Below are 17,135 nucleotides of genomic sequence, written 5' to 3' on the forward strand. Positions count from 1 at the left end.
CGATTCCTGCTCGGTAGTCTTCAGGTTATATCTTTGGGTTGGAGTGGCTCATGCATGTGTGTCATTCGGCTCCATTCCAAGAAAGAAAACACAATGAATTGACATTCTACCCTCTGTTCACCTGAGCATGGCAAAAGAATGACTCCTTTGTGTATTACCTAACATTATATCAAGTGTGTGTTGTGGCATGGACTATCCCCAATGGTTCAGGAATCTAGTAGCATTCTAAATAGGATGTGAAACAGGAGAGAGTAAAGGTGTAAATGAAAGCTGATCAGGCAGAGCACAAAACTCTTATTTAGTCTTAGGGGGAGGTGTGTGTTTACACAAGACATGTCCTAGGTCCTGGATCCATTAGGATTGCAGACGGGTGGGGGGCTTAACACACACACACACACACACACACACACACACACACACACACACACACCTCCCCGATGATACATCAGAGCAGAAAGGGAGGGTAAATTCCCCTGTTAGCCATCTTTGCATCAGAGGGAGTGGGAGGAACTAGAAGAAGAGGTGATGGCAACACACCTACACTGAGTCATTTTACTGTCTGAACATACTGCAGATTACAGTTCTTTTGTCTACAAGTGATTTACAGTACCTTTGTGGATGATTGAGTGACTTTCTTCAGTTTAATAGAAGATGGTGGGTCTGGCTGCCACTACAGCAAATGTGAATGGTATGTGTTTTGTTATTATCGAATTTAATTTTCCTCTCTTCTGATTGATGTACTGCATGTCAGTTTCTTGCATTAAACTTGATAAATCTTTATAAAGCAGTTTCGACTACTTGTAAAAGCTTGAGGCAACCCACGCTAAGATAGTCCTATTCATGCATGTTTAAACCTTGCAAACGAAAAAATGTCCCACTGAGGTGTTAACCGCATACTTGGGTTGTTCTCTGTGGTTCTCACTAGCAAGTGAATTGCTGCTTCAATTTAGCTGCCTCTGCTTTTGTCATGTAAAAGATCTTGAACACGGCAAGTTTTTCAGCTATTGTACTAAAGCACTAGTTCACTTGCAGGAGAAGCAGGTTTGTGTTTTCTTCCTGAAACACAATCGGCAGTCCTAAAGTCAAATTTCTCAATAAAGCTTTTTTAGTTTATCTCGCAAAAGTTTGTTGTGATTGAAAAGTGAGAATGTGATTAAGAAGACAGATGGATAATCAGCCTGTGATATGTCTCTCAGGTCTTACTGACCGATGGAAAATATTTTGGAGTGTATGAAAGAAAACAACAAACTCCTATACTATCAGTAAACCTTTCAGATTGTCTGGACTTGATTTGAAGCACCGATGTCAGTTTCTGTGTTCACAGTACAGTGCTTTTGATGTGGTATATTATCAGAGAAGACCACATGTGCAGTTTTTGGGAGGAGAGAGGGCAAGAAGGCCCGTGTTTTGCTTGGCTTGGGAAGTGACCCTCCACAGGTGTAACTGAAGATATAGTGGAGCTCTATATGTTTGATCTTCTCCGCTGAGAAGTTTAGCTGTGGGAATCAAGTATGCTCCACTCCTTTGGTGTTGCTTTAAGCTAGTTGAAACTAGCCCCAAAGGAGTGTGTTTTTTTTGTTTTGTTTTGTTTTTATCTTATGAAGATCTTTGATCCTATGTCAATTCAGATTATCTAAATCCAGTGTCTTAAATCCATGTCCTGGCATCTTTGTACCACTGTAATCTGAATGTCACCATTCTCGAAAAGCATAGCCCCAAATTTCAGCTTTTTGGGGCATTTCAAAAGAAATACTTACATTTTAACCTACTCCTAGTTGGGACATTAAGCTGCTGCTCAGCCATATCTCCTGGAAGAGGTCATCTTGAGGGTAGTCAACCTAAGCTTCTTTTTGTGAATTCAGGGGCCTTGTGTCAACAAGTGTGAATTGGGAGGTTTAAACGTTGAAATACACATGTTCACATAACATACACAGTACTGGGAGAGTACCCTGAAGGCATCTGATGGGGCTGATGGCAGGAAGAGCGGTGTTTTGCACTGGGTGAGGCAAAAATAAACAAAGGCATTTTACTCACTCTTGTAAACTCTACTGAAAAACCCACTAAGCATTTTGCTATAGTTTTGATGTCCTTATTTTTTTCCAAATAGATTAGTCTAGAGCATGTGGGTGCAGATACAACAAAATATGTTATGTTTGGTTTGTAAACTTTTCACCTTCCCCATGGAGAAAGCTGATGTCAGCTCACTTTTGACTTGAGAGAACTTATGTTCTGGACTTCTTTTTAGAAACATTTGGTGGCCACATTGTTCGCAGCAGAGTGCTGCTTGGCAGATAAATTTTAGCACCATGTAAAATTGAAGCATTTTTCTAACTCCTGTCATCATATATATAAGCACTTTTAACTTTTGATTGAGATAAAAGATTTGGGAGCGATGCTTATTCAGTGTGCAGCTGCCTGAAGGTCCTTTTCCAGGATTCTTCCCATTTTTTTTTAATCTAAGGCAAGTGTTATGGCCACCCTTTTGATTAAAAGTTAATATCCACTGAGGCCAGAGGTGTTTGCCATGTGAAATCTTTCTTCACACACACTTTTGAGAATCTCCCAACACCAAACAATTTCTTTCCAGAGGATTTTGCTCTTAGGGGTGTTTGTTCCAGCATTTCAGGGGTATCTGAATCTGTTTGCCAAGACATTTTCTTTAATTTTAAATAGAATCTAACTTGGGCCGAATTGTGCCTGCTGAGAACATTCCTGCAAACAAGATGATGTATCACTGAATGACAGTGGCAAGGTGGAGGAAAACGGAGAGTTCACCATCCTCCCAATGCAACCTGTGTGATGGTTTCTGGAAGAGTTTGATTTTCTTGGGTTAGATATCATGTCTCCTTGTGGGGAAGGATTTTTCTTACTAGCAGGAGATCTTGATCAGAGCTCTGGAGCCCTAGTGAGAGGTTCCAAGGTCAAAATATTTTACTTTAGGAGCCAAAAAATGTGCATAATTGTTCACTGACCTCACTAGAGATGCTTTTTGGAATATAGAGTTAACAATAAACTATGAATTTTGATTTCACTTACTCCAGCACAGGAACCCCATAAAAACTAGACAGCCTCAAGCATTTAAATAGCATATAAAATCAAGGTCAATGATGTCTGAAAGACTGCTGTTTTACCTGCACTGTGGTTATTAAAATGCAATTTACTGAAAATACTGATTAACCCATGACATGCATAGACAATTGTATTGTCTGTCTGACCATGAACGTTTTTTTTTCCATAGCAATGGAACACTTGGTGACTGAACTGAATGTGTTGCTCAAGCTGCTAGACCATGAGACCTTGAGTTCTGCTACCGAGGAGAAGAAATGTGCTGTTAGGAACCTCCTCAAACAGCTAAAGCCCTCAGGTAGTTATTGCTGAAAATAAGATCAATATAGTAGATCTTACAATAAATATAGCAGATCTTTTTCAAGAATGTGTGTGTAAAATATATATATATATATATATATATATATATATATATATATATATATATATATATATTATGAGCTTATTATAAAGGTAGTATATAAAAAGAAATTTGAGTTTATATCTAGACATGCCCCTGTTAACTGTTTAATATTATTATTATTTAGGAAAAATTAGAAGAAACAATAAACTGCATGCACCGATAAGCTTGCTTTAAGAATTTAAGAACATTTTGCTGTTGCTTTTTTTTTTGTGTAAAATCTTAATCAGGAATTTTAAGTGTATATTTCCAGACAAAAATGCCCTGGATTTATTCTAATTTATCCTAATGTTACCATCATCACTATATTTCTTAGGAGTGTGGTGATCTTTGGGTGATAATCTGTCTTGTTTTCACCAAACATATCCTTCAGAATTATGCCCAGAATGTTTTATTTTGGCCTCATCAGACCAAAACAGACCATGACACATTTAACCACATTGTTTGAAGAGATTTATATGGGAAAGTGTTTCTTTCTAGTCAATCCATAGCTACTCATCCATTTCTAGCATGTAAAGAATGAGTCCTGTTCATGGATAATTCTGTGGTGCCCCAATTTTCGGCACTTGCTTCAAATTGGTTTATTGTAGATTGTTTACTTGCCAAAATATTTTGCAATGTACAAATAAATGATGAAAGATTGAAAATGAAAACTGTAAAAGCATCTACATTTGTTTACATTAAACCAGCTTGTTCTTTATTTTACATACTTACTGCGACATTGATAGAAATGGTGACCTGTTAAAAGGCTGTTAATTATCTGAAAATGTTCCTATATTCTCCTGTGGTTATCTTACATTCCCTTTCTATTTCTTTTTTAGTCACTGGACCAGAATACATGTACATGAACACCTCTGTCTGCAGAAATGGCACAAGCTTTGTGGAAGCCCTTTTTGATAACTTTGGTAAATAACACTAGCTTTGAGTTTCAATAAGTATTCCCTGGTAATGCCATTATTATGCACCAAAAATGTCTTGGCTTCACAGACTGCAACCTCAGTGAGCTGAAAGTTAAAGTAGAAGAACAGAAGAAAGACTCAATTCAAACAAAGTCACCATCGAAACTTGTAAGATGCTACCTTCTCATTTAATTCACTTCAGCATTTGCATGCAATGATTCAAATTTTCTGCTCACACAATTCCTTTAACAACATGTTCATCATAGCATTTGTAACTACACAAAGGTTTATGAAAGTGTTTGACTGAGTAGTTTGGGCCCACACCTTATGGCAGAATATTTTTTGCCCCTTGTTCTTTGATTAGATGATACCAGATTCAGCACCTCCACTCCCCACCACACCACCTCCAGAGGAATACTATGAGGAGGCTGTGCCACTCAGCCCTGGCACTGTGCCAGAATACATAACCAGCCGCAGTAAGTTTCTCTTTTAAACATATTGCTTAATTAAAATAAACATTTTTTAAGTTGGTTTAAGTAATATTGTTTTCTTCAAGTATGCATAAACTACTGGTAGGTCTAGGTAGCTTTTTCTGATTATATTCATGAACTAGTACATGTGCACAGTAACAATTTCATGGCCATTTTGGTTGGCCAACTTTTACAACCCATGTCTTCTGACCTCTAGGTAGCTCCAGTCCTCCTAACTCGATTGAGGATGGATACTATGAAGACACGGACTGTCCAAATGTCAGCATGAACCGGCGGCGCAAAAATTCATGTAATTGTAGATTATTATATGCTTCTTGCTCTCAGTAAAAATATATATTACCAAAGAGAACACAGAATGACATTAGGATATTTATTTTTACTTTGTCTTGTATGGTTATATTTACAACATTCTGCCAGGGCCGGACATGTGAACTAAAGAGAATGCAATATTCTTGTGCATTATGTTCCCTCCAAACCTTATATCAAACCATCCTACCACTCTAGGCATGTGTTCCTATAAGATTACATCTATATTCAAGTTTGTCATATGTTTTAATCAATACTGTACTAGTCTATGTTCTGATTATACATTTTTGATCTATAGATAATGATTCGGATCCTCTGAGCAGCTCCTATGAATCATATGATGAGGAAGAGGATGAAAGGGGTCAGCGTTTAACCCACAAGTGGCCTTCAGAGGAGAATTCAATGGCCCCAGTGAAGGATTGCCGTATCTGTGCCTTCCTGCTGAAAAAGAAGCGATTTGGTCAGTGGGCCAAACAACTCACAGTCATCCGTGAGAACAGACTTCAGGTGAGCCGTGTTGAGTTTTGATCTGTAATGTTTTCCATCCTTTTATATAAAAACAATGTGTTTTAGCTAACATTAATACTGAAAGATAATTTGTCATTCCTGTTACATTGCTGTTTTCTTTTTCTAGTGCTACAAAAGCTCCAAAGACCAGTCTCCCTACATTGATCTTCTGCTTAATCTGTGCAATGTCATATATGTGCCTAAGGATGGGCGGAAGAAAAAGCACGAGCTTCGCTTCTCTCTGCCAGGTGGAGAGGCTCTGGTGTTCGCTGTACAGAGCAAAGAACAGGCAGACAAATGGCTCCAAGTAAACATGGTTTTCTCTTTCACATTAAAAAGGACTTTTCATACCATAAAAGAAAAATGTGCTTAACCATCTGTTACAAATACACATACAGCTTAGTCTGCTGAGTGCAGGCCAGAAATAATGTTGCACAAAAACGAGTTCCTTTGGTGGAAACACTTCCTGTGTAGTAAAATCTGTTGCTGATATGCTGCTCCTCTGTGTGGGGTTGCAGGTGGTGCGTGAAGTAAATAGTCTGGGCAATCCATTAGACATCTCAACATCACCCATGATCCCCAGAAAAAGAGAGAAAGAGCCAGAAAAAGACTTGGACAAGGTAGGAATCTAATGTACTTCAATATGCTTTGATGTGGCTTTTGGTGTATACAATGTATACACCAATTATTCCACAGTCCTGGCTAATATCCACACTGAAAGAACAAAGAAGGTTTGCAACTGAAGCCACCTTACTAATTTATCTTGCTTATAGAAAATATTTTTTTATACTATTACAACTTATATGCAATATTTTAACCTGTACTCTAGACTATGAGAATGTGTGAAGTTGTGTGTATGTGTGCAAAATGACATTGACTAGAAGGCTGACCGCTTAGAACACTAAATTGTCACTGCTTTTTGCTGTATATATGCATGTTTCTATTATTTATGCTTACATGTAATCCCAAGTAAGAAATACTGCAGCTGACTCATGACTTTAAACCTTGCATTGTTTTGTTTGTCTCTACATTTTTTCAAGACACATTAAAATGAAACCTTTGAGATTGCTTATGCTTGTTCCTGATGAGTATAGTTTAAGTAGGATATGGTTGAAAAGACTTTTTTGTCTTTTAGAGATTGTCTGGTGAGAAACATGCATCAGATTCCGACAGCTTGCCAAGTGGTGAATGCAGCCGTGACAGCCGGGAGAATGGCAAGTTGCCTTCTTTCTAAAGCTTATCATTAAAATGTTTACATTTTAAAACTTTTAAATAATTTAGATCAAAAGCTTTTAGTAAAGCGCAAAATGGTTTTCATTTGCGTGGTTGAGTCAGATGTGTACACCCTACATTTCTTTCTCTTTCATAACATTACTGTATGTTTTTATTTAGGTAAGCAAAAGTGGGTTCCTCTGTCAGAATTAAAAGGCACAATGAGCAGAGCAGCAGGGCGAAAGATTACTAGGATGATTAGCTTTTCAAAAAAGAAGCCACCTTTACCTGGAGATTCACGAATACAGTCACTTCATGAGGACCCTCGTTGTGGTGAGATTGTTATTTCTGTTTCACTACTGCTGCACTACCTTAAGTTACCATTGAAGCGTACACATTTTTGATAACTATGTATATTCTTGTGTGCCAAACCCGTGACCTTGAGATTAATTCTACCAACCATCCTATCTTATTTTTGGTACCAACTGAACTAACTGGGCTTATGTTTGTATATTTGGCAGGCTATCTAAATGTTTTGGTGAACCAGTGCTGGAAGGAGCAGTGGTGTCGTGTAAGATGTGGCTCACTCCACCTTCACCAGGAAAAAAAAAAAGATGGATGGCGATGTCCACACACCTCCATTGTCCTACGAGGCTGTGATGTGGTGCCAGGTCTTGGTCCCAAGCACCCTTTTGCTCTCAGAATACTAAGAGGTGGCACGGAGGTGGCAGTGTTAGAGGTACAGAAGGATTTAGATTTTAATGAATTTTAAATCATTTTCAGTCTAGGAATTAATAAAACTGTATAGTTTTACAGTTCGTTTCAAGGTCAGATCTAAGGTTAAGTTCTCAGTCATTTATTATTTGTGTCAGGCAAGCTGCTCTGAAGAAATGGGCCGCTGGCTTGGAGTTTTATTGGCAGAAACTGGTTCTTCTGCGGATCCAGAGTGCTTGCACTATGACTATGTGGATGTGGAGACCATCGCCAATATTCGTACAGCTGCTCGTTTCTCCTTTCTGTGAGTGATCAAAAAAAGAAATACGTTTATAGAATTGAATCAGTGCAAAAGTGTTTGAATCAGTCACCGAGTGGTAAATGTTTTTATTTCTGTTCAGATGGGTCACCTCCTCAGAATCAAGGACTTATGATGATGTGCCTTATGAGGAAACCCAGGTTTGTAAAAAGCATCTGCAATCAAATACATATTCAGAAAACAGGGTTTATATTTCCATCTTAAATGTTATGTATTAGCTATCCTGTCAGGTAGCTCTAAAATTGAGCATGATCCTATTAGACTGAGGATTCCCTCTGAAGCATGTTCTTTTCTGTACCTGCCTGGGGTCAGCTCAGGCATCCACATTATTTATGATATGAATGCCTGAACAGATTAATTGGAAAATAAGGCCAGAACAGGTATATTATGGGTACTTGTTGTATGCATGTGGTGGCTGTTGGACCCATTTAGCACTAACAGCCCCTTATTAATTTATAATATTAATTATAAAGTACCACTTTTGGGAACAGTTACAATTATACTCATTTACAATCTTTTTCTGTTTTGTTACACAGCAGGAGAATGAGAGGCTGAAAATGGGTATTTGCTAAAGCGCCGGTCTGCTAGTAGTGACAGAAGTATGGCCAAGCCTCAGATCACCATTAAGCGTCACAGCTCTAGTGAGTCCCACCAACTATCTATGTATTGCTCTGCTGTTCAATATTATGTAATGTTCTATGTTATAAAAGTACTGTTGTAAGTCCCTGGAGGTTTTTATTCACCCTCATGGACAATAAGGGGTGATAACCTAAAGGGTGTAATAGAGGTCAAAGAAACCTTAACACCTAGGGAATTTTAACAAGCATACTTTAAAGCTTCTTGTTCTCACCAGTTTTCAGGGCAGTCAGAGAGTTCCCACACTGTCACTTCAAAGGCCTCACCAGCATGGGCCAGGCAAATGATGCAACCCGAGCTTTCTAAGGCATTTGAGTTTGATATATAGCTCTCTCTACCCTGTGCCTTTGCAGTGGCCTTGTTGAGGGTGTTAAAAGTATTGCCAGTGCTCCCACAGTTCTCTGCAACCTGACATATGGCCTTTTACCTTACAGACGCAAATCAGTATGGAAGGTATGGGAAAACACGGGCCGAAGAGGATGCGCGCCGGTACCTGAGGGAGAAAGAGGAGCTGGAGAGAGAGAAAGACAATATAAGGAATGCACTGGTGTTACTGCGTAAGGAAAAACGAGGAGCCAAGGAGAGAATGAAGATGGCAACAGGTGAGAAATAATTTGAGGCACAATTCTCACTGTCGTACTGTACATGTACACATCACCCATTATAGTGAAATTATTTAGTAGGTTATAAAAGCAAAAGAAAAGTTGGCTCTGGATACCTGAAAAAAAAAAGTATGGACAGAAACAGTTTCAACAGTCTGTTTAATAAACACAGTTTTTTCTAAGCATATTCTATGAGAAATTTGTCTGTAGTTCCATCTACTGGCCATAGCCTACAGTCCCAAATTATACATGCAAAACAATAAATCTATGAAAGGCTGTTGTGGACAACAGCAGATGACACAGGGCTTTATATCCACATACAACCGCAATTCCACAAAAGGTTGGAACTGTGTAAAATGTCAATAAAAACAGAATGCAAAGATTGCAAATCTCATAAAACCATATTTGACTCACAATAGAACATAGAGAAATATTAGGTTAATGGACAACAGGTCAGTAAGATGGTTGGGTATAAATAGTGTCTCTCAGGAGTAAAGATGGGCAGAGCTTCACCGATCTGTGAAAGACCATGTATACAAATAGTGGAACAATTTCAGAATAATGTTCCTCAACATAAAATTGCAAAACAGTTTAATATCTAATAATTTACAGTACATAATACCATCCAAAGTTTCAAAGAATCTGGAGTTATCTCTGTGCACAATGGACAAGGGCGAAAAAGTGCACTGTATGCCCGTGATCTTCAGGCCGTCATTTAAAACAGTCATGATTCTGTAATGGACACCACATTCTCCAGGCTAAAGAGGAGAGGGATCAGGCTTATCAGTGCTCAATTTAAAAAGCCACATTTTTTATGGTTTGGGAGTACATTAGTGCCTGTGGAATTAGCAGTTTGCACATTTGGAAAGGCTCCATCAATACTGAATAGTATATACAGGTTTTGGAGCAACAAATGATTCTATCCAGAAAGTGTCTTTTCCAGGGAAGGCCTTGCATTTTTATACAAGACAAAGCTACCTGCATACTGCATCTATTACAATAGCATGAGTTTGTAGTAGAAGAGTCTTACATGTCTGAACTTTGCATCATAAAACAACATTCCTCTCACAAAACCTCAGCAACTGGTCGCCTCAGTTCCCAGGTGTATATGGAGAGAAGACGTGATGCTACACAGTGTGAAAACTTGGCCCTGTCCTAATGATTTTGAGACCTGTTGCAGCCATTAAGATTAAGAATTACCTTATTTCTTTTCCTTAAAATGGCATATATATTCTCTGTTTCAACATGTGATATGAATTTGAGATTTGCAAATAATTACATTGTTTTTATTTACATTTTACAGTGTCCCATCTTTTTTTTGGAATTGGGGTTGTGTTTAACTCAGTCTCATTTTAGTCTCAAGTTTTATGCAAAAATTATGGCCGTAAGTTTAATTTATTATTTTAGTTTGTGTTACTAAATTGAGTGAATCAGAAAAGTGTCAGTATATGCATATTTCGCTTTACTGTTGATGCTTTATTTGTCAGTAGGATGTGGTACAATAATAGTGTGTTTGGTGCAGATAAACAGCGGTTGGCACTTGAGGAGAGTGTTGCCCAGCTGGAGGCGAGCTGCCAGGTCAAGGAAAGTGAATGTGTTGACCTCGAGCTCAAACTTACTCAGGTTAAAGAGAATCTGAAGAAGTCTCTGGCTGGAGGAGCTTTAGGGGCACCTGCAGAGTCTAAACAAGTAAACAAGGTATGAAAACACATTACTTAATTTTCAAGGTATTGCAGTTTAAACAAAGTTTAACTGCTCTAACTTCTCATTTTATAGAAGACTCAGAAAACCGAGGTACCATATAATGATTCAATAATTCCAGTCAACTGTGCATCTGAAATGCGGAAACGCCCCCTGTCTATCTATGCATCTACAAAGGGAAACGTTATGCAGAAAGCCAAGGTAAAGAGACGGGCTAAATGGAACAAGTGCCCCTTTATTTATCTTTATGCAATGAACTTCATCTGGGAGGTTCTAGCTAATCAGATTTTAATGTCTTATTGATAAGTAGAAGCTTATGCTGGCAGAATTTCTCACAGAGAAAAACTACAGGCTTATTAGAGCTATTTTGCCTCATTTCTTTATGATTATTTTTGTTTCAGGAATGGGAATCCAAAAAAGGGATGTGCTGAAGATGTCTTGGACTGGGGAGGAGGTGCTCCAGTTAACACAAGAACTTGAAAGACGTTCAACATGTAAACCTGCACATCTTTAAGCGCCATACTCTTTGTAACCTCTGCGTAATTGAAAATATATACAGGATCACACCAGTGGAATCAGTTACATGCTATGAGAGTGTGGCAAAAGCATGAGTGACATGTACAAGTGAATACGTATGTTTCGAGGCACTACGTTGGACTATGTAGCAAAAGCCGGTGACAATCACAGGGACAGTTTAGTAACAGATTACACTAAACAGACTATAAACACTGATCAGCCAGAATATTACATCTACTGATAGGTGAAGTGAGTAACATTATCTCGCTACTATGGCACATAAGAGGTGATATGTATTGTGCAGCATGTGAATAGTCAGTTCTTGAAGTTGATGTATTGGAAGCAGGAAAATGGGCAAGCATAAGGATCTTAGTGATCTGAACAAAGACCAGTTTATGATTGCTCAAAGAGGTTAGAGCATCAAAGATCTTGTGGGGTGTTCCCCAGATGCATTGGTTAGTACCTACCTAAAGTGGTCCAACCACAAAATACCAGTGAACAATTGACAAAGTTCTGGAAAGTTTTAAGGATTATAAAAGAGTATGCAAAGGCCCCCCAAATCCCTCAGACCTCAATCTGATCAAGCATGTGTTGGATGTACTGAACAATTTAATCCATAGAAGGTCCCACATCCAGGTTCCAGATATCAAAGAATACCTTCAGAAGTCATGTGGGTCCATGCCTTGACTAGTGCAAGAGTTTTGGCTAAACGGTGGTTTACATGTGGCTGATCAGTATGAAGGTTGCAAAGTATATTGGATATAAATGTGGAAGAATCATTGAAAGCATAGTTAGGTTGTTAGAATGTGAGTTATGAGCACTGCCCAAAAATCACATGAACATGTCTCTTGAGGATGGGATGACTGCTGTTTTTCTTCCATGTAGTTTTTTGTAACTTATTTTGTGTAAAAACTTCCTGGAAACCATAACAAAGTGGTGCTATTAATATTGTACTGTTTATACTTTATCTGGGCTACAACACTAACAGCACATTACAAGGGCTGTTCTTGTAATTAGCCATATCAATTTTACTGAGCTTTTCTCCCCATTGATTCACTTTGTTTCCAAGATTACAATTTCAAATGTGATTAACACTTGCACTTTAATTTTTTGAGATGGGGTGGACTATTTGTAATAAACACCTCTAAACGAACAGGTCTATGTTAGAGATGTTTTCAGTGCATCAGTCATGTATCATTATTACACAGCTCAGTGTGGAAGTAATTAAATCTTCACTGTAAACCGCATTTGTACCATTATCTCAAGTGTTATGCAGAAAGGTTTCAAATAAAGTTTCCAGTGCATCATATCCCATTATCAGCAGAAAACAGCTCAAGTTTCCTTCATGCTGAGAGGAGATGATACTGCTTTTAGTTACTCCATGTGCCCCATGCTGATGTTTAACACACACACCAGATGTATATTGGTGCCAGTCAGCTGGTGCATGTTTGTTGTCTACTTGGCTCAGTGGTAGTTATATAAATTAAACTACTGATGCTTACTGCAGGGGATATAACAAGATAAGGAGACAAAATGAAGCAAAATGTAAAAACCTTTATTAAGAAATTAAGTTATTCCAAACAGATGCAATATTTAATCATAAATCACACTCAGGGGGCAAATCCACAGTCAATTCGTTGAGGGTTTCTAGGAATGCTTCCAGGTCTTCTCTGCAGTGCACTATATTAAGACAATTGTGTTATACCTCTACAAATATAGTAATTATACAAAAAAGGATTTTAGCAGATATATATACCTGAAGGCATCTTGAGAGGAGACAGTGGCAAACCTGGTGTAATCATATCGAAATCATCTCCAATGGGATTTGGACGCCACTGCGGTTTTCCCAAACCAGCCAGTGAAAACCGGCTTAGACAGACTTCCTCTGGTACGGAGCATATTTCAAAGTCTGTAGATCATGAGAGACAGTCCATCATTAAAATTGGCAGGCAGATATGTAGTTTTGAAATAGCATGATCTTTAATTCACAAGTGTTTAGTGAACCAGGAAATACACTTTACAGACACTGGCCTGAATTTAAAATTTCACAGTATACAGTAGTTTTAATCTTTGGAATCTCTGGAATAGTTAATTTCACAGGTGTGCCTTAATTAAAGAGTTAGAGATATTTTTGCCTTCTTAATGTCAGTATACATCGTGCAGAGAAAAGGATACACACCATTTTGGCAAGACTTACTTTAACTACATCTTCAGTTAAGTAAAGACAAGACAGTCTATTGTTACTTTAAAAAAAAAATGATTAGCCTATCCGAAAAAGACTTAAATATCCCCAAATGCAGTCTTAAAAACCAAACACTATGATAAAACAGGCTCTTATTAGCATTCTCTAAACAGGCTCCGAGTTACCTCAGTAGGAGAGGATGGGTTTATTAGATTGAGAGAGGGTGAAGACAGTTCCTGAATGTGTGGTTCCCACTGTGAAGTATGGAGTTGTGATTGTTTTGCTGGAGACACTGATTTAGTCAAAATTGAGGGAACACTTAACCAGCATGGCTACCACAGCATTTTGGTTTCTGGTTTACACTTAATGGGACCATAGCTTGTTTTCCCAGTTGAACAGTGACTCCAAACACACCTCAAATCATATAAGAGAATATTTGTCCAAGAAAGAGTGAATGAGCGCTGCATCAGATGACCTGTTTTTTACAAATCACCCAATCTAAATCCAGTTGAGATGCTTTGAAAAGAGTTGGACCAAAGAGTGAAGGAAGAAGAAAGAAAAGGGGACAACACAAACAAAAAAACACCTGGGAACCGCAACAGAATGCCAAGAGTGTTGTCTAAGCAGAAGATTGCTACTTTAAAGAATCAAAAAATAAAGTATTCCAGGTTAAGTTTTGTTAAATGCACAATTCCATATTTGTCGTCAATTTCAACATCTTTGGTATTTGTATACACATTATTGCAAACAAAAATACAGAAATAGCATTGAATACAGTGTAAACTTTTGGCTGGTAGTGTACTTTCCACATAATAGTGTAGGGGATATGTAAACTTTCCTACAAGTCACAATTGAACATAAAAAGTACATCTTTAAAAGAAATTTACAAAACGTCATGAAGCGCTGATTTGTCCATGGTGTACAAGGAAGGAGGAAAAGAAAAAAAAAAAAATAAATCCCTTTTACCAACCGTGTGTCAGTTCAGTACTTTTAAATTTTCTGGAGAAAAACTATTTCTAGTAAAGGTTTGTTATGACTTCACATGTAGAGTCAGCCTGATCAGGACAACGCCATGATCATTCCAACTATGCCAGCTTTTGGAAAATATTTTCTTTGACCAAAAATGAAAAAATTGCCATATTTAAAACCTTTGTTCAGCTGCATTTAACAAGAAAATGCAGAAACAGTTTTTGAGAGCAAAACTAGGGTTACTTTGAGGTCATTCAATCTTGTGCCTTCCATAGATTGTTCAAAAGTTAAATAATGAAAGAGACCTACCACTCGGGTCATATGGGAAGCACTTCTCAATCTCTGGGTAGTCCTCACCAACAGGCTGTGGTGCCACTTTACATTGCTATATATATAAAAAATAAAATAAAAATGAAAGTGGGCAATATATTGATTTAATAAAATTGCAAGCAAATGAAATTCAACCACCAACCTGCACTGCAAACGGTTTATTCAGCACATCCCCTTTATGAGAGGTTGCTGGAGTGGCTACAATCTTATTAACTGTTCCCAAAGCTTTGCGGCCAGACTGCGCAGGAGCTCGGAGCCATGTCTTCAGTGGAGTTTTAAGGACACGCTCTAAAAACAGTTATGCAGACAAGTGTGCGATGAAATAAGCTTGACCAAATGCAACATTTTATCAAAACCTTTGAATCAACTTGGTGCAAAATAGACCCCAGCTTACCAGGAGCAGACTGAAGCCGCTGGCGACTTTTTAAGGACGGAGCAGCAAGTGTGCCATTTTCTTGATCAAGATAAACCATAGCATCCATGGCTTCCAACAAATCTAGCACACAAAACAAACAGTTCTAATCAATTAGGCTCCCAATCCTGATCCTGTAGGAGCCTTTAATCCCAGAGATTCCTAAATTAGAGCTCACAGGCCAAAGCTGGCACATGGTGAACTCTGATATTGTCTGTCATATATGGGAAAAGGGGGGGGAGGATGTTTCTTATTGTAATGTTACACAGTTTCTGTTTAAAATATTAACTCAAATGGGTGAAACCATGCCAACTTTATTTTTAATAGAATGTTTGTTATAATGCAACATTTATTTTCAGCCAATGTTTTCATACAATACGTTTTTGGCCCTTTAAGTAAAAGTTTGGGTATCTCTGCTATTTATAACAGATTTGAGTGTTTTTCCTGCTCCAGCACACTTGATTAAACTTCAGCTAATAGTTGAAGGGAGACACTGTATGACAAATTTGTAGGACACGGGATATCAGGTGTAATTTTTTTTTGACGGCAGAAGAATCTATTACTCTATTTAGCATCTTCTGTAAACCACTAATTTTTAGAGCATTGGATTTTCATACATCGAGTTCTTGAATTTAGGGACACAAGAGGATGTATTTGTACATCGTGCGACGACAAAGCATATCTGTAGACAACATAAGCAGTGGTGTTCGGATAATGACGAACATACAAAAGCACACAAAACCTCGAGGAACTAAAAAATGTAGACTATTACCTAGCATTAGCATGAGGGGACATAGGTAAACTCTCCTAGATAATTGACTAGCTACGGGAAGTTGTGCACACCTAAATCCTCATTTACACTCCAAGCAACCAATTAAACTCATATTTTCATTCCACAAATATTGCTTAACGTGTGACAACCGGACCTGCCAACTTACCGAACACTGGTTATGCAGCGACTTCTTGCTAATTTGTTTTGATTTCGAGTTTCCCGGTTTTAAAAGGCAACCTGCCCTCTGATTGGCTTGTGTAAATTTTTCTTTCTTCGGTGGTGCGGCTAGATATGTTTGTTAGTACTACACTGCCACCATGTGTCCAGAATTGTGTACTAGCAGTACGGTCTGTCTTTTGGTTGACAATGCAGGTTGCAGTGTGTTTTCAAATACGCCAAGTGTACATTAAAGGTGTCAAATATTTTTTTACAGACCACCAAAAAAATGTATAGTGACAACTAGAAAAAATACAATAATAATATTTTTAGGGCTTGTGTGCATCTTCTTCTTATGACTAGTAAAGGAAGAGAGTTAGCTGATATGATGGAGCGGAGAAAGGTACAAATGTTGTGTGTTCAGGAGACCAAGTGGAAAGGGAGTAAGGCCAGGAACATTGGAGGGGGGTTTAAACTGGTCTACTATGGTGTGGATGGAGAAATGGTGTAGGGGTGATTCTGAAGGAAAAGTACAGTAAGAATATAGTGGAGGTGAAGAGTTTCTGATAGAGTGATGAAGATATTGCTTGAAGTTGATGGGGTGATTATAAATGTCATTGTTGCTCATGCTCCACATGTGGTTTGTGAGATGGAGGAGAAAGAAAGAATCTGAAGTGATTTAGATGAAGTGGTAGAAGGTGTACCTAGGAAAGAAAGATTAGTGATTGGGGCAGACTTTAATGGGCATGTTGGTGAAGGGAACAGAGGTGATGAGGAGGTGATGGTAGGTATGGCTTTAAGGAGAGGAATGTGGAAGGGCAGATGGTGGTAGATTTTGCTGGATGGAAATTAGCAGTGGTAAATACTTATTTTAAGAAGAAGGAGGACCATAGGGTGATGTATAAGAGTGGAGGAAGGTGCACACAGGTGGACTATGTTTTATGT

The 17,135-nt window shown here is 38.2% G+C and overlaps 2 protein-coding genes across 2 annotated transcripts; one reads left to right on the forward strand and one right to left on the reverse strand.

The window, feature by feature from the left end:
* Positions 1-530: 530 nt before the first annotated feature.
* On the forward strand, positions 531-11,428 carry afap1l1a (actin filament associated protein 1-like 1a). The gene is made up of 19 exons (XM_046850436.1): positions 531-688; positions 3,239-3,364; positions 4,288-4,371; positions 4,454-4,533; positions 4,730-4,841; positions 5,053-5,145; positions 5,461-5,669; positions 5,797-5,976; positions 6,188-6,289; positions 6,805-6,883; positions 7,062-7,214; positions 7,403-7,620; positions 7,754-7,899; positions 7,997-8,054; positions 8,465-8,555; positions 8,985-9,152; positions 10,675-10,850; positions 10,929-11,054; positions 11,255-11,428. Exons 1-19 carry the CDS (start codon positions 652-654, stop codon positions 11,282-11,284), a joined length of 2,268 nt encoding a protein of 755 aa, XP_046706392.1. The 5' UTR covers positions 531-651; the 3' UTR covers positions 11,285-11,428.
* Positions 11,429-12,903: 1,475 nt separating this feature from the next.
* On the reverse strand, positions 12,904-16,302 carry pttg1 (PTTG1 regulator of sister chromatid separation, securin). The gene is made up of 6 exons (XM_046849863.1): positions 16,201-16,302; positions 15,245-15,346; positions 14,993-15,138; positions 14,830-14,905; positions 13,126-13,278; positions 12,904-13,049 (listed from the first exon to the last, which is right to left on the reverse strand). The coding sequence occupies exons 2-6, from the start codon at positions 15,330-15,332 to the stop codon at positions 12,967-12,969; spliced, it is 546 nt and encodes a 181-aa protein (XP_046705819.1). The 5' UTR covers positions 15,333-15,346; positions 16,201-16,302; the 3' UTR covers positions 12,904-12,966.
* Between the last annotated feature and the right edge of the window lie 833 nt (positions 16,303-17,135).

This window comes from Silurus meridionalis, chromosome 5 (assembly GCF_014805685.1).
Source record: "Silurus meridionalis isolate SWU-2019-XX chromosome 5, ASM1480568v1, whole genome shotgun sequence".
NCBI classification, from domain to species: Eukaryota; Metazoa; Chordata; class Actinopteri; order Siluriformes; family Siluridae; genus Silurus; species Silurus meridionalis.